The sequence below is a fragment of the Mustela erminea genome, chromosome 14, assembly GCF_009829155.1.
Source record: "Mustela erminea isolate mMusErm1 chromosome 14, mMusErm1.Pri, whole genome shotgun sequence".
Taxonomy (NCBI): Eukaryota; Metazoa; Chordata; class Mammalia; order Carnivora; family Mustelidae; genus Mustela; species Mustela erminea.
In genome coordinates this window covers 82,536,110-82,562,807 of record NC_045627.1, presented here as the reverse complement: position 1 = coordinate 82,562,807, position 26,698 = coordinate 82,536,110, and the positions used below count along the sequence as shown (strand labels likewise).

At 42.2% G+C, this 26,698-nt stretch overlaps 1 protein-coding gene across 6 annotated transcripts in view; it reads left to right on the top strand.

Moving 5' to 3' along the window:
- The window catches only part of ATE1 (arginyltransferase 1), a 166,255-nt gene extending 146,132 nt beyond the window's left edge, over window positions 1-20,123 (top strand). For all 6 annotated transcript variants that reach the window (XM_032311904.1, XM_032311905.1, XM_032311903.1 and 3 more), the window contains one exon: window positions 19,831-20,123. In XM_032311904.1, the coding sequence (XP_032167795.1) occupies window positions 19,831-20,009 (179 nt within the window). In that variant the 3' untranslated portion in view covers window positions 20,010-20,123. The remainder of the gene's footprint in view (window positions 1-19,830) is intronic.
- Window positions 20,124-26,698: the final 6,575 nt, after the last annotated feature.

Here is a 26,698-nt window from a genome sequence, read left to right as displayed (position 1 = left end):
CTTTATGAGGATTTTTGAGGGACCTAATTTGACGTTGTATTCTGGTTGCTTTATTTTTCTTTGACAGCCTTGGTTTCATTTACTAGTATTATATGTTTCTTTATTTAAATTTTTTTTCTGCGAGCTTCAGTGAGGCAAGTGTCATTCTTATAGATATCCTAGTTAGCTCTGAGACTTGAGTTTTGTTTGTTTGTTGTAGATTTATTTATTTATTTAGAGAGAGCATAAGTAGGAGGGGCAGAGGGAGCCAGAGAGAGAATCTCAAGCAGATGCCACCCTGAGCACAAAGCCAACACAGGGCTCCATCCCACCAACATGACGTCACGACCTAAGCCTGAACCAGGAGCCAGATGCTTATCTGACTGTGCCACCCAGGTGCATAAACTTGAGTTTTTTATGGTTAAGAAGTTTTAGACATCTATTCATTCATTCATTCATTCATTCACTCAAAATTCTTTAAAACAGTGAATGTGTAAAGCCTCATTTTGAGATTGCTCTTAATTGCAGTATGTAATGAAACATCCCGATACGGTCATTTTTTTCAGTTAAGGAAATAATCTTATAAATCCCCTATTCATCTTGAATAATAAATTATTAAAAGTCAATACAATGAGTTATTGCTTTATTAAGTCAGATCAGACTTATTGAACTTTGGCTTTATTGATCAGTGTATTTGGTATATAGCATTGTGTGAACTTTGAACCAGAAGTAGAAGAAAAGTAATTGAGCTTAAGGTTCAAAAGCAGATAGATAATTTTAAAGAACACAATATATAATAAAATCTGAAAATATTTTAAATTTGTACATAAAATGCTATAGTTTCGTTTTTACTTATGAAAATAAGTAAAATCCTGAAATATACTACCTTTGACCACTAATCTCAGATTACTAGGGATTTTTATGCTAAAATAACTAAATTAAAAGACATGGTCCAGTAAGATGTTCTAGATGTTTTACTAAATTTCCTTTGTGAGTTCTCTCTTTCCTTCTTTATATGTGTGAGGGGTTGGGGTTGGCGGGTGGAATATACGTGTGTGTGTGTCTCTCTCTCTTTCTTCATGTATTAATAATGCGTTCCTTCTTACTGCTGAGAAGTAGTCCATGGTATGGATCATGGTTGTACCATAGCTTGTTTAATTATTTACCTGTTGAAGGACATCTGGTTTGTTTCCATTTTAGGACTCTCACCCAAAAAACCTGCTATAAACATCTGTTACACAGGTTTTCGTGTAAGCGTATTTTTTGTTTCTCTGGGATAAATGACCAAGAGTATAATTGCTAGGTTGTAGGGTTAAATATATGTTTAATTTCTTACAAAGCTGCCAAATTGTTTTCCAGAATGGCTGTACTATTTTCTGTTACCACCAACATGTATTTAAGACAATATTTCTTCACATTCCTGCCAGCATTAGTTTTGTTGCTGTTTTTGTTTTAGCTGTTCTGATAGGTGGATAGCAGTATCCCACTATGGTCTTAATTTGTGTTTCCCCAATAGCTGTTGATCACCCTTTCATGTGCTTACTTGCCATCCACATATTCCGTTCAGTGAAATGCACCCCATGTCTTGTTTGTTTTTATATGGCTGAGTTATGAGAGTTGTTTATATACTTTTTTATTTTTGTAAAGTTTTTAAAATTTATTTGAGGAATTTCTGCACCTAATGTGGGGCTCAAATTCACGCAAGATCAGGAGTCGCATGCACGGGGCGCCTGGTGGCTCAATGGGTTAAAGCCTCTGCCTTCAGCTCAGGTCACGATTCCGGGGTCCTGGGATCGAGTCCTGCCTCGGGCTCTCTGCTCAGCGGGGAGCCTGCTTCCCACCCCACCCTACCTTCGCTTCTTGCCTACTTGTGATTTGTCAAATAAATAAATAAAATCTTAAAAAATAAAAAAATAAATAAAGAGTTGCATGCTCTTCCAACTGAAACCGCCAGGTGCTCCCCTTTATGTGTTTTAAATACAAATCCTCAGTAGCTTGTCTTTTTTGTCCTTTGTTGGTTTTCACAGAGCAAAAGTTTTTAATTTTGATGCTGTCCAGCTTCTCATTTTTTTCTTTTTCTTTTATGAATCATGCTTTTGGTGTCCTATGAACTCTTCAATAAGCCCTAGGTATCAGAGATATTCCCTCGTTAGTTTTATACTTTTACATGTAACATATGTTTCATGAGTTAACCTTTGTTTAGGATGGAAAGTTTAGATCAAGATTTAGTTTTTTGCCTATGGATATCCAATTGCTCCCAAACTGCTGGTTACAAAGGCTCTTCCCCCACCGAATTGCTTTGGCATTTTTGTCCAAATCAGTTGGCCAGACTTGTGCGGTGCTGTTTCCAGACCCTCTGTCCTGTTGCACAGATCTGTGTGTCCGCCCGTGTAAATACTACACAGTCTTGATTGCTGGAACTATGAAGCAAGCCTTGAAGTTGGGTAGAATGATTCTTTTCCAACTTCATTCTTTTTCAGAGTTATTTCAGCTCTCCCAGTCTTTCTGTATAAATTTTAGAATAATCTTGCCTATATCCGTAAAAGTACTTACGAAGATTTTGTTATGAACTGTGTTAAATCTATGTGTCAGCTTGGAGAGAATTATTATTTTTCTCAAAAGTCTTCCAATCCATGAACTTAAAAAGTGTGTGATTCAGTGTATTAAGTACATTCACATTGTTGTGCAACCATCACCACCATCTGTCTTCATAACTTTTTTCATGGCCCCGTAACTAAACTCTGTATCTATTAAACAATAGCTCCCATTCTTTTCTCGGCTCACAAGTCTAATTGCCATCTTTATGAATTTGACTCTTAAGTCCTTCATAGAGGAGTAGCATCATACATTATTTGTCCTCATTCATACCTTCAGGGTTCATTCATGTTGTAGCGTTAGAACTTCATTTCTTTTTAAGGTTGAATGATACCCATTGTATGGGGAGACCATATTTTGTTTACCCATTCAACCATTCATGGACACCTGGGTGGTTTCCACCTTGTGGCTGTTTAAATAATGCTGCAGTGAACATGGGTATCCTCCAGATATCTCTTTGAAACCCTGCTTTCTATTTTTGGGGGTCTATGTCCAGAAATGGAGTTCTGGATTATATAATAATTCTGATTTTTTTTTTTGAGGAACGACTGATACTGTTTTTCCCAGAGGGCACACTTCTACATCCCCACCAGCAGTTGTGCAAACATTCCAGAATCTCCACATCCTTGCCAACACTTCCTGTTTTCTGGGTTTTTGACAATGACCATCTTAATGCGTGGGACATGGTATTTTATTGTGGTTTCAATTTGCATTTCCCTAATGACGAGTGATGTTGAGCATCTTTTCATATGATCATTGGCCACCTGTATGTCGTCTTTGGAGAAATGTCTATTCATGTATTTTGCCTGTTTTTGAATCAACTTATTTGGGTTCTTTTGTTGTTGAGTTTTAGGAGTTCTTTATATCTGGGATATTGGTCCCTTACAAGGTGTGTGATTTACAGTTCATTTGATTGTTGTATGTTGATCTTTTATCCTGTGATTTTGCTGGGCTCATTTACAGTTCTAGGAGGATTGTTTTATAGCACCCTTGAGATTCTCTACAGACACTGTTATGTCTGTAGGGACAGTGTTTTTTCCTCTTTTCCTATCCGCATGCATTTCAGTTTCTGTTTTCAATTCTGTTCCTATTGTTTTAACTAGGACTTCCAGCACTATTTTGAGTAAAACTGGAGATGGTACGAGTTCTTGCCTTTTCTTTCTTTCTTTCTTTCTTTCTTTTTCTTTCTTTCAGAGAATTTATTTATTTGACAGAGAGAGATCACAAGTAGGCAGAGAGGCAGGCAGAGGGAGGTGGGGGAAGCAGGCTCCCAGATGAGCAAAAAGCCCAATGGGGGGCTCAATCCCAGGACCCTGAGATCATGACCTGAGCCAAAGGCAGAGGATTAACCCACTGAGCCACCCAGGCGCTCCACCTTATTTCTAACCTTAGGGGGAAATTGTTCATTCTTTATCAAGTTAAGGAAATCCCTGTGCAATCCTAGTTTTCTGGGAGTTTTTATCATGCCTGGTTATGTGTTGAACCCGTGAGGTGTATTTTCGTATCAGTTGATGTGACTATGTAGATGTTTTCTCTAAACTGTTAATATGGGAGGTATATTGATTGTCTTTCAAATACTGACTCAGCCTTGCATCCTGGGACTATGTGCAGCCACTAGATTGGTGTTTGCCAACACCTTGTAAAGGATTTCTGCATCTGTATTCCTAATGGGCACTGCTTTGCAGTTTTCTTTTGCTCTGATTTAGGTTCCTTCTCATTTATTTTCTGAAAGATTTTGTGAAAGATTTTCATTCTTATTTAAATGTTTGGTAGAATTCTCCATTGAAACCGTTGGGGCCTAGAGATTTCTTTTTCAAAATTAATTACAAACTCAATTTCTTCACTAGCTTTAGGGCTATTTACATTATCTTCCATATTGGGTGAGCTGTGGCAGTTTATGTTTTTTTGAGATTATTGGCAGAAAGTTTCCTTTCTTGCTAGGCTGCCACTTTACTGGACCTCTGGTTAAAGGGAGGTTTTTCTTACTACTTTTTGTTTGTTTGTTTTGTCTCAGTGCACTGGCTTTTCGGGGTTGCTAGCTTTCCAGTATCCCCTCTGGAAAACCTGAGGCAAAAGGAAAGCCCAGGATGCTCGCCACCTTATTGTGCCTCAGATCTCAGAATCCCCACTGGCCTGCCTCTTCTTTCATTTCACTGTCGTCTTACGTTTGTTGTATAATGTGCAGGGTTTTCTGTCCTATGGGACAGGAGGGAGAAGTAGGCAAAGATTATCTTCTGGAAGTGGAGGCCCTCTTGTCTTAATTTAAAAGGAAAAAAAAGTCCCAGAACTATTTTTTTGCTAGTTAGGAATGTATAAACTATTACTGTTATTTTAGCTGTGCATTTCCAGCTATATTGGGAAGAATATTAAACATGTTGCTGGTAGTTAATATGTAGCAAATGAGTAATTGAGAAAATCTGAAGTTAATTTGCTACCTGGTAAAAATCAAACCTGATAAAATCTGATCCAAGTTTTGTAAAAGGCTTATTTGTATCACTAATGTTAACTTACCATTATGAACTTTCAGAGAGATTATAGCAATCAGTTTTAGGTTTAAAAATCCAGAAAAGAAAACTTTCAAAAGCATAAAGCTGAACAGTAACAAAGCACTTACAGAGACGATACCACTGACCCTTACTCCTCACGTTTTTTTGTTTGTTTGTTGTTTTGTTTTTAAAGATTTTTTTTATTTATTTGACAGACAGAGATCACAAGTAGGCAGAGAGGCAGGCAGAGGGAGAGGGAGAAGCAGGCTCCCCGCTGAGTGGAGAGCCTGATGCGAGGCTCGATCCCAGGACCCTGGGATCATGACCTGTACTGAATGCAGAGGCTTAACCCACTGAGCCACCCAGGTGCCCCTCCTCATGTTTTGATGGCCTATAAACTCATTCTTAAGGAAATATCAATGTCTCTTTTTCTCTCATCTATGTTAATATATTGGTTTTTTTAGTCTTCACTGAGTCACTTTATCAAGTTACAAATAAAATTAAATGGAAGTCTGCTGACTTCTAACACAAAACTAGTGGATCAAAACATTATTCTATCAGATATAAAAAGACAAGCGGGGTTATCTTGTACATTCTTATTTGCGCCATTCAGGCACACCTGAGGTCCACCCTCTCCACTCTGAAGCTTTAATGGGAGCAGAAATGAAAAATGGCCACATGAAGATGGTAGCATAGGAATTCCCCGTTGTAGCCTTGGTTTATGGTTTGGGGGTTGGATTTTTTTAGCGGGGGAGGTTGCCAGTTCTCTGTCCTAGAGCACTATTTTTAAAGCCAATTGCAAGAAATTGTTAACATACCCTTCGATTCACGCACTGGTGTGTTTTAAAGATCTCCTCTTTGTCTGACTGCATGGTGGGGTATTGCTGTACCGTTCTCTCTGGGCCCCACGTGTATGCTGAGCATCAGAGTTCCCTAAAACCTCGCACAGGACTCGAAGATGCCATCAAAATGGAGAGGCAGCGCAATAGAATTTAGCTCACTGTCTGTAATACCTGGTTTCTTTGGAAGACTGGCAGCACTTTCTTTTGCCTCTGGGACCATTCATTCACACGGAAGTTTAGATGAGCCCTCAGGGGCGACTTCGCAGGGAGGCAGGTCCTGGCCTGGGACCAGCACTGCCGTGGGGGGACCCTGCCCTGTGTGCAGCCCCCGTCAGCTGACTCAGAAGCTCCCTCCCATTTCCAGGAGCTCTGCAGGCAGGCATTCCCCACACCCAGCTCCGGCCCACAGCTTCACACGGTAAAAGCCACGCAGACATGAGCACTGTCTTTAAACAGAGGCTTCGTGACCGAAGTGGGCATTCTCGTTGGTGCTGAGAAGAGTGGCACTGCCTTTACTGAGATCAGCTGTGGCAGTCATGCTGCCGCTCTGAGTGCGCATCCTGGGCTGGATGCTTCATGTGTATTTATTCACCAGCACTTGAGCCTCTGGGTGGCTGCTTTTGGTTTAAGAATTTTTTTTTACCAGAAACATGATTGGGTGATACGCTTGTAATTATTAAACATAGGATGCGGAAAGTGAAAATCCCACAACGCATCCCAGCGCAAGGGAGCTGCCCACACACACCCACATGCCTGGCTCTGCAGAGGTAAGCGCTGCTGAAGTTTGGTGGGAAGGCCTTGGGTTCTTTTCTGTGCTTATGTTTTTTAATTCCAATTTTTAATTATATCATTTGTTTAACATACAATTTATACATGTAAATTAAATCATTCTAAAAATATCCTGTGGCTTGTTTTTTACATTAACATTAGGTTATCTTGAAAAATCTTTACTATTGTATAATAGACTTCCTCATTCTTTTTAAAAATAAACTTTTTGGGCGCCTGGGTGGCTCAGTGGGTTGGGCCTCTGCCTTCGGCTCGGGTCATGATCTCAGGGTCCTGGGATCGAGCCCTGCATCAGTCGTCTGCTCAGCAGGGAGCCTGCTTCCCCCACCCTCTCTCTGCCTGCCTCTCTGCCTACTTGTGATCTCTCTCTGTCAAATAAATAAATAAAATCTTTGAAAAAAAAAATAAACTTTTTTAGAAGAGTTGTAACTTTACAGAAAAATTGCAGAGATAATGTAGAGCCTTCTCCCATACCCCATACTCAGTTTCTCCTCTTGTCAGCATCTTACATTTTTCTTCTTTTTTTTTTTTTTAAGATTTTATTTATTTACTTGAGAGAGAGACAGTGAGAGAGAGCATGAGCGAGGAGAAGGTCAGAGGGAGAAGCAGACGCCCCATGGAGCTGGGAGTCCGATGCGGGACTCGATCCCAGGACTCCAGGATCATGACCTGAGCCGAAGGCAGTCGTCCAACCAACTGAGCCACCCAGGCGTCCCTTCTTATTTTTTTTTTTAAATAGACTTTTCTGGAGCAGTTTTTGGTATACAGAAAAATTGAGCAGAAAGTACAGAGAATTTCCATCTGCCTTCCAACTCCCACCTCCCATTTGCCATATTATTAACATCTTACATTATGGGATACTTTGGATACAATTGATAAGCCAGTATTGATCCATTATGATCAACTGAAGTCCACAGTTTACATTAGGGTTTACTCGTTGTGTTGTACGTTGTATGAGTTTTGACATATAGTGACATGTGTCCTATAGAGTGGTCTCGTTGCCCTAAATACCCTCTGTGTTCTGCTTATTCATCCCTCTTGCCTGCCATAAACCCCTGGCAACCACTCCTGTTTATCCTGCCTCCACAGTTTCACCCTTTCCAGAATGTCATAGACTTGGAACCCTACGGTAGCACATAGCTTTGTCAGATTGGCTTCTTACACTGAGTCGTATGCATTTTAAGTTCCTCCATGTCTTTTCAGGGCCTGAAAATTCATTTCTTTTCATCACTGAATGATAGTACTACGGTTTCTTTTTATTCATTCACCCACTGCAGAACATTTCTCTTGTTTCTCTATTTCGGCAGTTACAAGTAAAGCTGCTTTAAACATCTGTTTGCAGGTTTTTGTGTGGACAGAAGTTTTTAGCTCCTTGGGGCTCCAGGCGGGCTCAGGTGATAGACCATGGGACTCTTGGTCTTGGCATTTTAAGTTTGAGCCCCACATTGGGTGCAGAAATTATTTAAAAAAAAAAATCTTAAAAAAAAAAACTGAAGGGACCCCTGGGTGGCTCAGTGGGTTAAAGCCTCTGCCTTCGGCTCAGGTCATGATCCCAGAGTCCTGGAATTGAGCCCCGCTTCGGGCTTTCTGCTCGGCAGAGAGCCTGCTTCCCTTCCTCTCTCTCTGCCTACTTGTGATCTCTGTCTGTCAAATAAATAAATAAATAATCTTTAAAACAAAACGAACACTGAAGAAAAAAAAGTTTTCAGCTCCTTTGGGGAAATACTGAGAAGCATATTTATTGAACCATATAAGTGTGATTACCTGTACTTTCTTAAAGGCTATAGACAGTCATATGTATTATTGGTAATTACCCTCATTAATGGACATTTAAGTTTTACGTATTTTGCTATTACAAATAATGCCACAACATACTCTTTTTTTTTAAATTAATTTATTTTCAGCATAACAGTATCCATTATTTTTTCACCACACCCAGTGCTCCATGCAATCCGTGCCCTCTATAATACCCACCACCTGGTACCCCAACCTCCCACCCCCCCCGCCACTTCAAACCCCTCAGATTGTTTTTCAGAGTCCACAGTCTCTCATGGTTCACCTCCCCTTCCAATTTACCCCAACTCCCTTCTCCTCTCTAACTCCCCTTGTCCTCCATGCTTTTTGTTATGCTCCACAAATAAGTGAAACCATATGATAATTGACTCTCTTTGCTTGACTTATTTCACTCAGCATAATCTCTTCCAGTCCCATCCATGGCCACTACATACTCTTAAATATACATCTTTTTGCACACATACTAATATTTCTGCAGGACACAGTCCTAAAAGAATTGCTCTAAGACCATGTGAGTTTGCCTGGCAAAAGACAAGTCGTAGACCACAGCCTCCTAACCTCAGCTGCATGTAGTGTTACTGTGTCTTCCTGAGGCTCAAGAGCAGAATTTCAGCTCTAGCCTGAGGATTTGGAGGTCGGAGTAATGATGGTAACTGAATCCATGCACGTGGGTGAAGTTTCCTAGGAAGAAAGTGTAGCGGGGCAGAGGGGATGACCTAGAGCAGAACACTGTCTGTGTCCCAGCGTCTGACGGTCTGCTGAAGAACTGGCCTGGTGGAAAGAAGACCCGGGACGAGTGTTGTCAGAAAGGCTGGAGCGGATTTCAGGGAAGAGGACGTGCTCCTCTGGTTTACACTCTGCTGAGGGAGATGAAAGCTGAAATGTGTTCATTATATTCAAGAGCAGGGAGACCTTTGACCTTAGTGAGCAGAGTGGACTTGACGGAGCAAGACACGCATGGCAATAGATTGTTCAGTGAGTGGGAGGCGAGGAAATGGCCACTAAGTAAATATCCTTTAAAGAAGGAGAGAAAAGTGGAATGAACTAGCTGGAGGGTAAACGGAGACTACAGAGTTTTGTTTGTTTCTGTCGGAAAGCAGTCTTAAGCTTTTGTGAAAGGGAGTAGAAAGGAACTAGTGAAAAAAAAAAAAAAAAAAGGATTGCAGGAGATGTTGTAATTTACAGCGATGGTATGCAGATCGGGTGGAGGCCAAGCATGGGGAAGAGGACACATTTCCAGATCGAGACCTTTGGCAAAGAAAAGTGAATTTGTATTTGCTCTAAAGGCAAAAATACTATAATTTTGAATTGAATTTTATGCCCCTGGAAGTTCTCAAAAGTTTTGCTCTGTTTGAAGGTACTTTTGGCAGTTTGTAGCTCAATTCCAAATCCCTTGGATGGAATCAGAATTAACCCAATGCCAGGTTCATTTGTTGGAAATAAGCGTTGCGGCTAGTTTTCATTGTAAATGGTTTTATGACTCAGTGAGGTCACATACCAGTGACGTTACCGATGAGATTTCCTGTATCATGGTAATAACTTTCATGAATTGTCAAATACCAAATTTCAAGCTATTGATTAAAAAAAAAACTAATTTGTCCAACCAACTAAACATCATAGATCATAAAATGAACTAATTCAGTGTCTTTGATAATCAAAATATCAGCTATCCATGTATCGACTAACATTAAAAGCAGTATTATCCTTTCCTTTGCCTTTTTTCAGATCTAATAAATATTAAGATTTTTATTCTTAGTCTTGATAGCTGAATTTGCAGATCTCTGACATGTTGGAAGAAACAGAAGCTGAAAATACGTCGAGGCTGTAGTGATGGGAATATGTCAGAACAAAATTCAAAAATTAGAAAGTACAGATGTAATGCTGGGATTTCAGAATCCACAAATGCAATATGATGAGAAGCTGAAGAAAACAGTTTAGCATCTGTTAATTTTTTATTTTGAAATTTCATATTTTCAGAGGAATTATAAGACTAATCCAGAGAACCTCTCCACACCCTTCATCCGGATTCCCCGCTTGTAAATACTGGCCTTCTCACTCCCCTTCCTTTATTCTGTATTGTTTTCTGAACCATTTGAGAATAAGTTGCAGATGTATTGCTCCATCATCCGGAAGTATTTCAGTGTGTATTGTCTGAAAACAAGGATGTTTTCCTACATAACCAGCCATCCAGACCAGGAAAGTAGCAAGCAGTGTTACATTACCACCATCTAATCCATACACCCTGTTCCGATTTCCCAGATTTTCCTAGTAATGTCCTTTATGACACAAAAATGCATGCACACACATGCAAACCTACTCTCCCATTTTCCTTCTTTTTTTTTTTTTTTTTTTTTTAAATCCAGGGTGCAAGACAGGATTGTGTGCTGCTTTACTGTCATGTCTCTTCAGTCTCCTTTTGGAACTGGGAACAGTTCTTAGTATATACCCCTGTCTTTTGTTACCTTGACATTTTCGAAGGTACATTCCAGTCACTTTATAGAACATTACTCAGTTCTGTTCATCAGATGTTTCCTCATAATGAGATGTAGGTTACATGGTTTTGGCAAGAATACCCTAGAACGGGCGCTGTGTTCTTACTGCGTCATGTGAGGGAGTGGGAAATGCACGCTGTCCATCCAGCTCACTGCTGGGCACGGGAATTTATATCACGTGGAAAAGTAATAGGTGCCAAGATCCACTCTAAAATCAGTAAGTATTTTGCGTATGTTAATTACTGATAAATATCTTATTGGGAGTTACTTTGAGACAGTGTAAATATCCTGTTCTATCAAACTTACGTCACTAGTTTTTACATCCACTAACGATGCTTCTTTATTGAATCATTTATTACTGAGATAGCTGCTGAATGAGGATTTTCTGATTCCTTCATTCCTTCTACTTCCCTTGATTGGCATTCTGCTGGAAGAGAGAGCAGTCCCTTCTCCTTGTTCATTTATATCCGTGTGGAATCCTAGAATCCTAGCGTTTTAGTCAATGTATTATAATCCATTGCTCTCACTACTTATCGTGAATGCTCACATTTTCTCAGATTTGGCCAGTGGGAACCTTTTCAAGGTGACTCCTGTGTTCTTTTGATATCTCCCCATCCTTGTTTGAGCATTTAATTACTTTGTGGCCCCAGATAGTCCAGGCTCATCTTGTACATCACCTGATCCAGCTCCGCATTCAGGCCTTTCTTTGAGGAGCTCTAATTTTTGTCATGGAGAGTATATTTGGAAAACCAGATCTGGACAGTAAGTGTGCTCATCACTCCAGGGCTTTCTTTGCTTCCAGGTCCTCTTAGGAGACAGATCTAGAACAGAATGGTGTGTGTGTGTGCATGCACAGGTGTGCACACATACACACTTCTATTTTTACAGCTGCTTGTCTATAAAATATATAAGAACCATGAGTTTTCACCAGTAGCTCCAGTTCTAATCCAACACAGTAGAATTTGTTCTAGTCTTCTCTCTCTCTCTCTCTCCCTTCTCTGACAGAGCAACCTGACTCCCATTTTTCTCAATATATGTATTTATATAACCGGTTCCCTGGCATGTTACTAATCACGTGACCACACAGGTCAGAGGTGGCCCAGTCCTGCTGGCCCTGAACTTGCCAGACCACCTCTTTGGCTGCAGACCCAACCCCTGCATGCATCAGCAGCCATGCAGACCAGCTTCCCCTTTGTCTTGGAGAAATTCTGTAATGGCATGTTTTGTGTGTTTTACTGGACATTTCTTTCATTATATTGTCATCAGTTTTTAAATGTAGCCTTTCTTAGGTTAAACACTGATGGTGAAATAGGAAGTATTTAAGAGTATTCAAGGGTTGGGGCATCTGGGTGGCTCAGTCATTAAGCGTCTGCCTTCAGCTCAGGGCATGATTCCAAGATCTTGGGATTGAGCCCCACATCAGGCTCCCTGGTTGGCGGGAAGCCTACTTTTCCCTCTCCAACTCCTCCTGCTTGTGTTCCCTCTCTCACTGTCTCTCACTGTCAAATAAATAAATAAAATCTTAAAAAAATAAGTTGGGGCTCCTGGGTGGCTCAGTGGGTTAAGGCCTCTGCCTTCGGCTCGGGTCATGATCCCAAGGTCCTGGGATCGAGCCCTGCATCGGGCTCTCTGCTCAGCAGGGAGCCTGCTTCCTCCTCTCTCTCTCTCTTCCTGCCTCTCTGCCTACTTATGATGTCTGTCAAATAAATAAATAAATAAATAAATAAATATTTTTTTTAAAAAGTGACTGGCAATATCATTCCTTATGGATGATGAAGATCTGTAATTGTCCCTGATTGCTTTTGGATTCTCAGAGCAATTTGTGGAGGCTCCCACCAGCTGTGCTTGAAGAATTAGCTGACTGACCTGAGTTCATTTCTGACACAGGTACTGCATGTTCCCTTGCCGAGCCCTTTGCTCCCCAGACTAAACATTCCTTTGACACATTCTCCCCACCCTCCTCCACAGTGATCAGAACATTTGTTAATACCTCCTCTCACTCGAGAATATTCTAAATCATATTTGGTTTTGAACTTTCCAGAGTTGCATTTGGTTTCAAAGTTGAGTTCAATCATGTCTCTCTTCACAATTTCACATTCATTCTGTCACAACTTCCCCCAACTGTGTTTAGCTTCATTCATGTTGCCAGGTCCGCCACCTGAGCCACCTTCTTCACAAGAAACATTAAGTATGTAACTTCTCTTCATCTTTATGTAATAATGCAGTGGCAATAAATAATGAAGTTAGGAAAATAGACTCTTTCATCATTTTCAGGAAAGCATAGATGTTATAAGAATAATGAATAAGTCAAATCCCCATAAGAAGAAGTGAAGCCTTGATCTCTAGATTCTTTTCCTTGGAAAATACCTGTGATGCACGGTTCCTCTTTTGTGACTAAAAATCAAGCAGTCGTGGCCCCTCATGACGAGGTTTCCTGAAGACTAAAACATCATTGATCTAACAGTACATTTGTATTGCCAGTGATCAGATGCTCAACTCAGAGTTCGAAGGATTGCTTTTGGTTTTTAGTTTATGAAATTAAATTGTGATCCATTAGAGAAAGGAAAGGTAGAAGAGGTCCTTGTTGACACACATGTCCTTTTTTTTAATCAAGATTTCATTTATTTACTTGAGAGAGTGCTTGAGCAGGGGGAGTGGGAGAGGGAGAAGCAGACTCCCCACTGATCAGGGAGCCCGATACAGGGCTCAATCCTGTGACTCCAGGATCATGACCTGAGCTGAAGGCAGACGCTCAACCAACTGAGCCACCCAGGCGCTCTGGCACACATTTCCTAGACCTCCCAGTAAGCTCCCAGTTTCCCTTGGATGAGATGACAAATGGTCGTTAATTTAGAATGGCTTGTTTTTCTGTTCTCTTTGGGATCCCATCAAGAAGACACCTGTTTTGCTGTATGGATTGAACTGTGGAGGGTTTTGTCTACAAGCACTGATGGCATTTCCCAGGCAAGTGAGTCAGTGTGATCACACGAGGTTTTGTGAGGATGGAGACACTTTTTTTCTTTCAACTTTAGTAAATAAATCATAACTCTTTTTTGTTGTTTAAAGTATCTGGCAGAATTTTTCTTGTTTAGGTCTTAAATTGGTTTCAATAAATGGGCTAGGAATCAGAATTGGCCTTCACTGCAAATGTAACTGGTGAGAATAACACTGCGGAGTGTTAAGCCCAGAAGCAGTTTTGTCTATGTCTATGATAATCGGTGGTTTCTGAAGTGTTGTGTTTTTGTTTTTGTTTTTGATAATTAAACTTTATTTTTTATTTATTTTTTAGAGAGAGGGAGAAGGCACATGTGGGGGGGGGGGGCGAAGGGAGCAGGGGAACATCTTAAGCCAGGTCCACACTGAGTGTGGACACCAATGTGGGGCTCGATTTCACGACACTGAGATCACAACCCTGAGACAAAATCAAAAGTCAGACACTTAACCCACCAAGCCACCAAGGAACCCCTGGTTTCTGAAGTTTAATACAGTATACCCATTGAAAGGGTGATTGATTTCACTTTCTGGCCTTAATTTTAAGTTATGGATAGAGTGTGATCCCAAACTCCTGATATCCAGATGCATCCTCTGAAATTGTTAAGCGCTGGTAATGTGGATGGGAGGCAGGGAGAAGTTGGGAGAGAAAGGGTTCTGTGTGAGGGCTGACAATGCTCTATTTGTTTATTTCTAGATTATTTGAATATTTACAAGCATTACTTTTATGATTAAAAAGATATAAAATTTAAGAATGAATGTGCTTATTAGAGTATTTGGTAATTTTGTTGACTAATTACCAGAAAATTTGTTGCATGAGTTCAAGTTATTGAAGTGTCAGGTTTGTTTGTTTTTTTTAAAGAGTTTATTTATTTGACAGAGATCACAGGGAGGCAGAGAGGCAGGCAGAGAGAGAGGGTAAAGCCGGCTCCCCACCAAGCAGAGAGCCTGATGCGGGGCTCCATCCCAGAATCCTGGGATCATGACCTGAGCTGAAGGCAGAGGCTTTAATCCACTGAGCCACCCAAGTGCCTCCCCCACCACAATACCTACTTTTTACTTTGACTCAGAACAAGGCCTCAAAAGTATTTGGAGTAAAAAGAACTGGGGAGCTTGATTGATTTCTGTGCTATAAGGTTCTCTGAAAATGCTATAAATTAATTTAGAAGTTCTATGAAAATTAATTAACTCTGTATGTTTTCACAATGGATGCAGCAGCATGGGGTCACAAGCCAATGGGGAATTTGGTGGTTGAAGCTCGCGTATTTGTAGCCCTTCTCCCAGATTTGACACCATTTCATGTGGAAACTCTCCCTGTAATCTTAAAGAGAAATGAACTCTCTATTTTGACAAATGAGATGATTTCGGTGCAAAAAGGTGCTTTTGTGACAGCACTGGGACAGGGCTCGGCAGGAAGAGGTGCGTGTCTGCTGTAGGAAGCTGCTGGGTGTGTGCTTAGTGCGCAAGGCGGAGAGGCTGTGCAGGGAGTATGAGATCATAAATCCCCGTGAATTTCTACTCATAAAACTACTTCTGCAGCATTTCTCCAGTGCTTATCATTCAGCTTGATGTTAACTATCGGTGAGCTGTACAGGCAGTCATGAGACCCTTTAAGAATGTAGTAACCGGCACGTATTCGATCCTTATCGGAGCTCTGCAGGCTGGAGGTCAGCCTTCAGGGCTAAAGGGGAACATTTTTCTGCTGCTGTCTCTCAGCAGACATACTTTAAAATTCCAATTTAAAAAATTCAAAGGCTTTAGATTTAGAAGATATTGTACAGTTTTGCCAGTGTTCTTGCTCCTTGGCTGCTCTCAGTGACCTTTACCAGTTTTCTATTTGTATTAGGCTCTAAATGTACTCGAGCCTACCTTTTTTCTGCTGCATTTATACCCAGGTGATGGAGTTAGTTGTTTGTGTTGCAGTATGTGGACATAAACATTCCCAGAGCTGACATCAGGAACCAGGCCATTGCCCTTTTCCTTTGTCACTTACCCTAATAAGGGGTGCGGAAACCTAGCAAATGCAAAATATTTCATTGTGTTAAAGTATGTGGGTTTCCTGCTTCAGCTGGACAAAGTAATTTGTTGAACACACAAATTTTGAAGTCGGTCTGTTCAACCAGAGCACCAAAACCACTTCCGGCACTGACAACAGTGAACATTGAATGCAGGGAATCGGTGACAACAGAGAGTGGTGCTGCTGAGATCTGGGCAAGGCACAGAGTGACCCAGAGACGAGCGACAGCTGGAAGCCACGGCCTCTTCTGGGCCACCCCTGCGCCACCCCTGCGCCACCCCAGGGCTACCACTCGAAGCTGGAACCTTAACCACTTCAAGCGTAGCCGGAGCTGCTGCCGAAAAGCAGAGCCGAGAAAGAAAGAGGCCGAGTTTGGGGGAGAAACCCTGGCTCCGTCTCCCCCCACCCCTGGGTCCAGCCTCCTGCAGCGCAGAGCCAAGCAGTAGAAGCAGGAAGGACAGACAGGCCCAGGCATGGCGCTGGAGCTAAGTCAAGGAGTGGGAGGTGGGATCCCTGCCTCTCCAGATTCTGTCCCCCTTCACCCTGATCTCCCCCGACTGTGTCCTGGGTAACGTGAAAATCTAAAACTACACTGGCACTTGGTTCTGAGGACATGAAGACTCTCTGGCTGGCATCCCTGGTGTCCCCTGTCTTCACATCTGCCTGCCTTCCCACGTAGGGTTCTCAGTGGACCAGTGTGGCGTTCTCTGACAACGGAGAACTTCTTTTGGGATAATAGTACATGATGAGCTTGCATCTCCCTCTAACAAATTTCTGAACAGATGTAGAGTATAATTTTGGAATGCCCTAACTCATTTTATCACTTTCTGATGATTGAGATCAGCTGACTGACTTCTGTCTCTTCTGAAACTGATGCTGGATGGTTAATCCAGACTAATTAATGAATACCCAGTAGAAGAAACAGCTTCAGTTAAGGAAGAATAAACATTTAACTGTTGCTTCAATTTCACAATAAAAAGGGATGTAATTCAATTCAAATGTTTAAAAACATAGAGCCTTCTGTGAGATGCCCAATAAAATGTTGAATTTATAGCAACTCTATTGTGAAACTATGATGACTTTTATTTGACTTGAAGAAGTTTATTGCTGAAAGATCCTGAGAAATCTTCTAAAAGAATCCTTTTGTTGAAAAGGAAATTAGCATTTCCACTTCTCAGTTTCAGAAGACCTAAATTAATTTTTTTTAAGATTTTATTTATTTAATTGATAGAAGACGCAGGGAGAGGGGGAACACAAGCAGGCAGAGTGGGAGAGGGAGAAGCAGGCTTTCCGCCAACAGGGAGCCCCATGCAGGGCTCCATGCCAGGACCCTGGGATCATGACCCGAGCCGAAGGCAGATGCCCAACACCTGAGCCACCCAAGCACCCCAACCCAAATTAATTTTTTAAAAATGCCTAAATCAACCTTAAAAACAACTGTTTAAAATTATAAAAGCCTTATGCCAATTACAGAAAATCCAAGAAATGATGAGAGTATGCGTATGCGTGTGTTTCCCCCAGTGTGAAAGTCTCCCTACATGCTCCTGCCTCCCGAGGTAGACTCGCTCATTCGTACAGCGAGAATGTATAGAGCACCTGCCATCAGCCGTCGTACTGGACACGGAGGAAATATTAGTGGGCAAAACAGTCACAATGTTTCATTTAATTTGTATTCACATAGGACTTTGTAGTAGGCAATGACTACGTGTGTCACGTGGTAGTCAGTGCAGTGAAGGCAGTTGAGCGCAAGGGGAGCCGGGGCGCTGGTTTATAGAGAGTTCGGGAAGACCCTCTGAGGAGCCAACCTCTGACGTCATCTGAGGAAGCAGGAGGGTGAGCTGGGTTTTTTCTGGGGGAAAGAAAGGGTCTTTCTAGGCAAAGGGAATGGGGAGAAGTAACTGTGGCGTATTCGCTCGGATTTGTTGTGTGCATATACTAGGCTTAGAAAGACCAGTCGTTTACCTTGTGCCTCCGTTTTGTTTTTTGTTTTTTGTTTTTTTCACTTAACAATCTGCCTTCCTTTGTCTTTTTGATAGCTGTGTAGCATTTTATCACATGCCTGTACCTTAACACATCTGGCCAGTTCTCCGTTGGTGAACCCGTGCGTTGTTTCCAGGTCCTCGGTACCGCTGAGTGTGGCTCTAAACCCGCTTATGCTCGCATATAAATACTAACGTGTGTGTTTCTCTGTTCTCAACCCACCTTATTTTTTAAATTATTTTCTTAGGATTTTATCTATTCATTTGTTTTAGAGAGAGAGAGCGCGCGCTCGAGTGGGGGGAGGAGCAGAGGGGGAGGGACAGGGAGGTGGAAAAAAATCTCAAGAAGACCCGTGCCGAGCGCCGAGGGGGCAGGGGCTCGATTTCATGACCCTGAGATTTCAAAACCAGGAGCTGGGCGCTCAACCGACTGAGCCACCCAGGCGTCCGAACTCAACCGACTTTAAAAGGCTTAAGAAAATACCAATGCTCAGGTTTTATTCAGACCAGTTGCTAAATCAAGATAGTCTGGAGGAGGGATCTAGGACTTTTTTGGTATTTTTCAAAGGTTCCTTGGATGATTCCAGTATGTGGTCAGGGTTGAGAACCGCAGCTATAGGATGATTCTTACAAGTGACCTGGCTGAGTCAGTGATAAAAGACATGGTACATTTTAGTTGATAGTGTAAAGTTGTTCTGTGTATTAGTTAGAATTAGGAGCAGCTGCCAGTAGTAGAAATCTAAATTCAGAGGTGCTTGGGTGGCTCAGTGGGTTAAAGTCTCTAATTCGGCTCAGGTCATGATCCCAGGGTCCTGGGATCAAGTTCCTGCATCCGGCTCTCTGCTCAGCAGGGAGCCTGCTTCCTCCTCTCCCTGCCTGCTTCTCTGCCTACTTGTGATCTCCTTCTGTCAAATAAATAAAATCTTTTAAAAAATTAAAAAAAAAAAAAAAGACGACATCTAAAGTCAGTTGGCTTACACTAGATCGTTTCTTTTTTTTTCTTTTTTTTTTTTTTAGATCGTTTCATTTTTTTATGAAATTCTTTACATAGGCAGACCAGGACTAGAGTTGTGTTACACGGAGTCCTCAGGTACCCGGGTTCCTTCTGGCTTTTGTTTTTGCTGACCTAAGGGAAATCTTCTAATCTCAAGCTCAAGAGAGACCGAGAGAGAGAGAGACAGAAGAGGAGTCAGGGCTTCTGCCGTGACTTCCATGATGCAGGCAGCACAACGAGGGAAGAAGGGTTGAAGGGCACAGACCAGCTGTTCTCTTAAAAGATGCCTAGAAACTTCCACAGAACACTTCCACTTGTGTCCCGTGGGCCAGAGCTTGGTCACAGGGCCGGACCCAACTGCAGGGGAAGCTAGACACAGACTTTCCTCCAGGTGACCGGTGTGTCCTGTAGAAGCCAGGGCTTTGCTTATCTGAAAAAGGAGAAGAACCGGGAGCCACAGCCACCAGCCGCCCCTGCCCTGTCCCCCTCCCCAGGGCTGTGAGCTCTGCCCTCTGCCCCCAGACCCTTCATGCCCCAGGGCCAGGACCTGCCCCGCTGGCATTCGCCCAGGCCTCCCAGTCACAGAAAGCTTCGCTGCAGCGCGGGGAACCTCAGGACATCGGCCCGGGGGAGACGCAGAGTCAGTGCAGTTCGGCCCCAGGAAAGACGGTGGCAGCGGCTGTCCTCGGACGTTCCCGCTCCCCCGGGGGGAGGGCCTCTTCCTGCCAGCGGGTGTCGGTCCCCGCCGTCCCCGCTCGGACATCCTGAAGGACGCGTCTTCCTCCCTCATTCGTACCGCGGGAATTATGGTTCCTTTCGGGGGCGAGAGTAGCGTGACCGTGACTTGGTGTAATGCGTCTTCTTTGCCCTTGCAGTGGACGAAGGTCGCAGCAAGGAGCCCGACCGGCTGCAGGTGTTCCACAAGAAAGCCATCCTGCCCTACGGCGTGTACAAGAGGCAGCACAAGGCGGCGGCCGAGGAGGCGGCGGTGCTGCAGTACGCGCGGCTGGTGGGGCAGGCGTGCGCCGAGCGGATGCTGCTGCTGCGGAACTGAGGCGGCCGCGCCCCCCGCGCCTCCCCCTGCGCACCCCCCCGCGCACCCCCATGCACCCCCCCGCGCACCCCCCATGCACCCCCGCGGCCCGGGGACGCCCCGGCCTGCCCACAGATGAGATATTTTTTATTTTGACTCTTCTATGGCTTTTCTAAACCATTTTGTGGCGGTGTTTGCGTGAGAGGCCCCGGCCCTTGAAAAACGGGTCGTGACCTGGCCTCGTCGCGGGGGGTCTCTCGTTCCGGAAGTTTGTTTTATGAACAAGATACGGTATCGACGTCTCGTGTTAATATTTTGGAAAGTAAAAGGAGTGGGTGGATCTTAAGTCGTTTAAACATCGTCTTGCTTTTCTGAGCACAGTTGGCTCAGAGCCGTTTGACATCGGCTGATGCCGGGAGACCGAGGGCCGCGGAAGGAGGTGGGGAGTCGGCCTGCGTCTCCGCAGACTCTCAAGAGCGCTCCGTGTTTGGTATCCCTGCCCAGGGTTGTGTAGTTGGTAGAACACTCAGAAGATACAAACCTTAAAGGCGGTCCTGTGAACCCCAGAGGATCATTTACCCACGACGGCCCCGGTGCGGTCATGTCTGTTGTCTTGACGCAATTGTTTTTTCCTAGAATAATTAATTTTACTCTCAAAAGTATCCCAGTTTGACAACGAAGTTATGTGATAATATGTGTACATATTATTCGTTCTATTTCTAAACGAAGAAATGGAGGTTTTGGGGGGGTTGTTGGTTTTTTTGTTTGGGGGGCTTTTTTTTGCCTGTTTTAGGAAAATGTGAGCTCCTGCCTTGACCTGAGACCCATCAGAAGTAACTATATGCTAAATTTTTCACTCCTTAGAACTCAGGACACTTGCCTTCGGTTATTGATTAAAAATGAGTTAATATCTGACTCCTTTTATAGCTGTGCTACAAACCACGTTTAATGAGGCATAGGAATCATTTTGACCTCTGTTCCAGGGCAGAGGTGGAGCAATCCATTTTTTGCCCTTTGATTTGGGAGTCAGCACATGCTCGCTCTGTGTCCTCTCACTTTCTTTTGGCCCCTCACCCAGTCAGCAAATGTCCCTTGTCCACCCCGGTCAGGGTTGCAGGCCCTGTGCTGAGAGGAAGGAGACTCGGCCGCAGCAGTTCACAGAACAGAACTGTGTTGGAGGCGACGAATGACAGAGGAGGGTTAGTTTCCTGTGCTCTCTTTCAGCTGACCCCCGGCCTTCTGCCGGCTGCTTCGCCACTGAGTTCATTCCATTCCCCATTTTGCCTGTTTCCTATCAATATTTTTAAAAAACCATATTATAAAACATAGTACTTTGAAATCTACTGGTTTTAATCTTTTCTTCTAAATACACTGAATTTAGATAAGACATGAGAAAATAATTTCGTTTAGATAAAAGAAGGATCATTAAATAATGATTTTAAAAATCACATGTCTAGAAATTCAGCATCCAAATAAACTGTGTATTTATTCATTCAGAGGGTTTGTGTGTGTGTGTGTGTGTGTGTGTGTGTAAAACACTTGCCACTTGCAGGTACTTTGCCAACTGAGCTGAGAGCAGCGAGGAAAGCCATTTTCTCTGATCGCGTGAGTTTTGCATTCTTCTGAGATTTTGTTCTTCAAAGTCATCTCCCAAGAGTATTTGATAGACTCTTGTTTGGAAATGCCTTCAGAATCTGTAGATTTTTTTTCTTTTTCCTCCAAAAAGAAGATAGCTTAATGTTTTTAGAATCACAAAATGGTACTCACTGTAAGCAGTTCAAATATTAATAAAACTATAAATAAGAAGGTAAAATATAATCTGAAATTCTACCATACTAGAAAAACAGAGAATTGTTATACATCTACACACATAATGTACATAATTTGAATATACATGGAATTATGCTCTATATACTGTGCTGTGGACATAGCTGAATTTTGAAAGAAATTTCAAAGTAGGACTTCAGAAGTGTTGTGAGTGATATGAGTACCAGGAAAGTCGGCGGGGTGGGGCCGCATCTTGGTACCCTTGGCGTCGGAATGTTCTTGATGCTACCAATCGCATCACACCCTCTTTATCTCCGTGACTGGCACATGGAATAGCAGCCCTAGAGAGCACAACTCTTGAGTAGCCCGTGAAGAGAAAATCAGACTCTTAGTCTTACCACGACTCTGGTTTCCTCCTGCAGAATTCAGTCCAGGTTCCTTCAGAGCAAAGTGATCGATCACATCCCTGTCTGGGAATCAGGGTCCTGCCCCTGCGGGCGGCATTCAAGGCTGGCTACAGTGACCCTCCAGAGAGAGCTGACCACAAAGCTGCTTTTGCTCAGTTGCTGTATTCATGTGCTGTTCTTTGGGGAAGAGACAGTGTATTGATCCTAATGAGTTAATTATTTGTTCTTTGGTATCCTGGCTGAGTACTGATAGCGTGCTAGAAAAGGACAGCAAGGCAAGTGACCCAACTTGGCTGGGTGACGTGCAGTGTAGCTGAGAAATCTGGTTTTATGTTCATGGCTTTCATCCAAAGAAAGACACTCGAGAACCTTTCAAAGATAGTTTCTATCTTTTCAAGGCTTTAAGCTACGCATTCAGGCTCTTAGAGTTGGAGTTCCTTTCCGGATGCACGTAACTGCATACCTGCTTCCTTGTTTCTGGAGCAGAAATGTCATCGAGGTTTTCCAGCCACCATCTTATTTAAATTCTTCCAGTTCTGTGAGATTTTTGTTATTTTTAAAAAATGTAATCTGAGCACTTTTTAAAAAGTATTCTATAAAAGAGGCTATTACCAAATGAATATATTATTCATTTGATTAAAGTTATTTAGATAAGAAATCATTACTGTTTAGCTTTGCTTTCAGACAATGTATCCTATTTTTTATCCATTTTGCAAAATATCACTTGTGTGTGGTTTCTTAACATAGCAGAATCTATTATGTAAATGAACCTTTTCAGATGTCTGGGCAGTCTATGGTTTGATTGTATAGGCTTTGTACTATTTAAGTGTGAATAAAAATTAGGAAGAATATAATGACGAGTTATCTAGAAGGTTTTAGGTTGCTAACTTAAAAGAAGGAAATGAAATGGAAACATAATGTTTGAATTAGAAGTTATTCAAATGTGTGTTCTTTTCCAAAAGAAAACCAGTGACTAAAGCAAAACAAGTTTGATTGCATGTGATTTTTCTTTTGCTCTTGTGTATGCCTTTTGAACAGTCCATTTGATAAATCTTGAATGAAAAAAATAAAGCTGTTTCTATCTGCAGTGGGTTGTGCTGATCAATACTTAAAAGACATGTGTTTCCATACTTTTCAATTTTTTACTACATTTTACCTGTAATGAATATGCAGAAAACAGAGGTAGAACATTGGCTGTATGAATCATAATATCTCATTTACAGTAACTCCGGGAATTCCAGATCATTTGGTTACCCAAATCAAAGAAAGCATGATGGATTCCTTTCTCAGGAGTAAACAAAAATAAATATCACTTTAAGAAAAACATCCAGATTTCACATGATAAATTAGGAAATAGACATAGGACTTAGGTAGTAAACTCAAATATAATTTCTCTCAAAAAGCTTAGTTTACAGAGAAATTCTCTTAAAATACCCCATACAGCAAGTGTGCCTTAATCGTTCATAATAGGACACAGTATATTTATGGAACACATTTACAAGAGTTTTGTCTTTTTTACAGTAAAGAGGTCCCTGGTAGGTTTAGGATAAAATGAATCCTATTTTCCAAGTGATTTAAATGTTGGTTATAATTCCCACTGACTTTTTTTTTTTTTTAATCTACCGAAGAAAATACAAAATCACTTATCATGCCATCAGTAATCACCACCCCTGCCATTCATGTTTTGATGTTGTATACTCTCAAACTTTTTTCTACCTACATGTCTTTTTTCTTTTTTTAAGATTTTGTTTATTTTTATTTGAGAGACAGGTAGCTGGAGATAGCACACAAGTAGTGCAGAGAGGGAGAAGCAGATTCCCCCCTGAGCAGGAAACCCGATGCGGGACTTGATCTCAGGACCCTACAATCATGACCTGAGCCAAAGGCAGACACTTGACTGACTGAGCCACCCAGGCCACCCTGTCTTACTTTAAATAAAAATGGAATCATGTCATGTATATTGTTTCATAATTTTGAATGTTTTAATCCATTTGTGAACATGAAAATAAATGAAGAATATGATTTTTTTTAAAGATTTTATTTATTTATTTGACAGACAGAGATCACAAGTAGGCAGAGAGGCAGGTAGAGAGAGAGAGGAGGAAGCAGGCTCCGCTGAGCAGAGAGCCCGAAGCCGGGCTCCATCCCAGGACCCTGGGATCATGACCTGATCTGAAGGCAGAGGCTTTAACCCACTGAGCCACCCAGGCTCCCCAAGAATATAACTGTTTTCATGGCAGTTCAGTAATAGCTGTGTCTAGTATCTTTTGAGAAAGGGGGCTCACGTGGTTCTTACTGCTCCTTTTCCTCGATCCAATGCCTTTCCCCGACAATAGGGATTTCTGCCGAGCTCTAAGGTTCAGGTATAGCTTTTAAAAGTTAGTGCCGCCTCCTCTCATTGTCCTTTAACTAAATATTTTCTGGGATACTGCACTACCGTTTTTACAGTTTGAACACCTCTAAAATTCCCAATTAGAAAATATCTTATTTAAAAGCTTAAGGTTGGGGCGCCTGGGTGGCTCAGTGGGTTAAAGCCTTTGCCTTCAGCTCCGGTCATGATCCCGGGATCCTGGGATGGAGCTCTGCATCGGGCTCTCTGCTCGGCAGGGAGCCTGCTTCCTCCTCTCTCTCTGCCTGCCTCTCTGCCTACTTGTGATCTCTGTCAAATAAATAAATAAAATCTTTAAAAAAAACCTAAAAGCTTAAGGTTATTTAAAACAAATTAAGGTTCTGATTCATGGATTCTTCATACAACAGAGGCCCTTAAAATGGGTACCTGGAAAGGGTGGGCTATTACTATTAGCTCAGCCAAGTTTTTTAGTTTGAAAAACATGTTGGCTTTTTTAGATTTAATTCTAAGTAAAACGGCACTTCTGTATCCAGTTAATTGTTACAGTTGGTATCTTCAGTCCCGTCCTGTCCAGGAAATAGTTTCCTATTGACGGTCTAATTCTCAATTAGACCAAGAACTGAAGTTGCTAAATACATTTGGTATGCCAAATTTTTATTCACGGAGGGCTCCAAAATAGCTTACAGATTTTTATCGCTGGGGTTTCTCACTGTATCTCTCTACTTGCAACATGAAGAAGAAATTTCAAATGGACGCGCTGTTAAAATACAAAACAAAACAAAACTGGGGGCCCCCGGGGGCCTCAGTCAGTTAAGCGTCCGACTCTTGATTTCAGTTCCGGTCATGATCTCAGGGTCTTGGGATCGAGCCCCACACTGGGCTCCGCGCTCAGTGAGGAGTCCGCTTGGGATTCGCTCCCTCTCCCTACCTTCGACCCCTCTGCTTGCATGTGCTCTCTCTCTCTCTCGCTCTCAAATAAATAAAATCTTAAAAAAATAAATGAAACCTAGTAGAGCAAATCTTAAAAGCTATATGGCATTTATGATTTTTAAGAATTACCCTTCGATATGAAATTCCATAATACATGTTTCAGCCACCTCGGAGGAGAGAGAGACATCCTTCCCTTGTCTGGTTTGCATTAAGCAGACCACGAGTGAGCAGCACGAGTATCTGTTTCTTTGATCATTACAGTTTGATTAAAACCAATAGACAGAAAGTGGTTTCTATAACCAGTTATGGGTTGCATGCTAAAGCCATCATATCAAAAAGGTATAAATGTTGTGCTCCCTGCTTGCCTAATTCAACTCTGTGGTTTTTGGATCATGTTTTCCCCTGCCCCTTAATTTTTCGTGCATTTGTCAGTCTGTGCCAGGGTCTTAAAATCATTTAACACTGGCCTTTTATAAAATGTTATTTAATTAGTGTTAAATGAAGTCTCATGAATACTTCATGCAGTCACATTCACCTCACTTTGTTAATTCAGTATTCAGTGAGTCTGAAGAGCATCTCTCAACTCACGGAGCTTTTTGATCCTGAAATAAGAACAACAGCATTGGGGCATTTGTGAATTCAGAGCTTAAGGATCTCAGCTCGGTTGTATGTGGAGCCTTCTGTACACTATCCGCACATCTGACAATGTTCAGAGATGGCCAGACCGGAAGCTAACCGTTGCTGATCTTGTTTAATTGACCGTTAAAGCAAAGATTGTGTGTATCTACACATACAGTGGGAGAGAGCGTGTGCTTCATGAAAGCTCACTCCTAAGGGCATGATTATTCTCAGTTTTAAATCAAACAATCAGCTCAGTACAGTTGCCTCTTGAACACGGGCTCACATGGGTCCGCTTCTACACAGATTTTCTGCAGTAAGTACAGTACTGTGCTGTCAATATATTTTCCTTGATTTTCTTAAGAACATTGTGTTTTCTCTGGGAGTGCTGACTTGATGGTAGGAATACAGTGTATGATACATATGATACAGGAAATATGTGCTAATCGACTGTGCATGTTATCAGCAAGGCTTCTGGGCAACAGGAGGCGATGAGTGAAGTTTTGGGGGAGTCAGATTTTTGACCACGCAGGGGGTCGGTGTCCCTAACCCGTGTTGTTCACGGGTCAACTAAGGGTTTGGATGTATAGGATTAGTGTAGAACCCGACAAACTGATACAGCTGCCCTGTCCACAAGA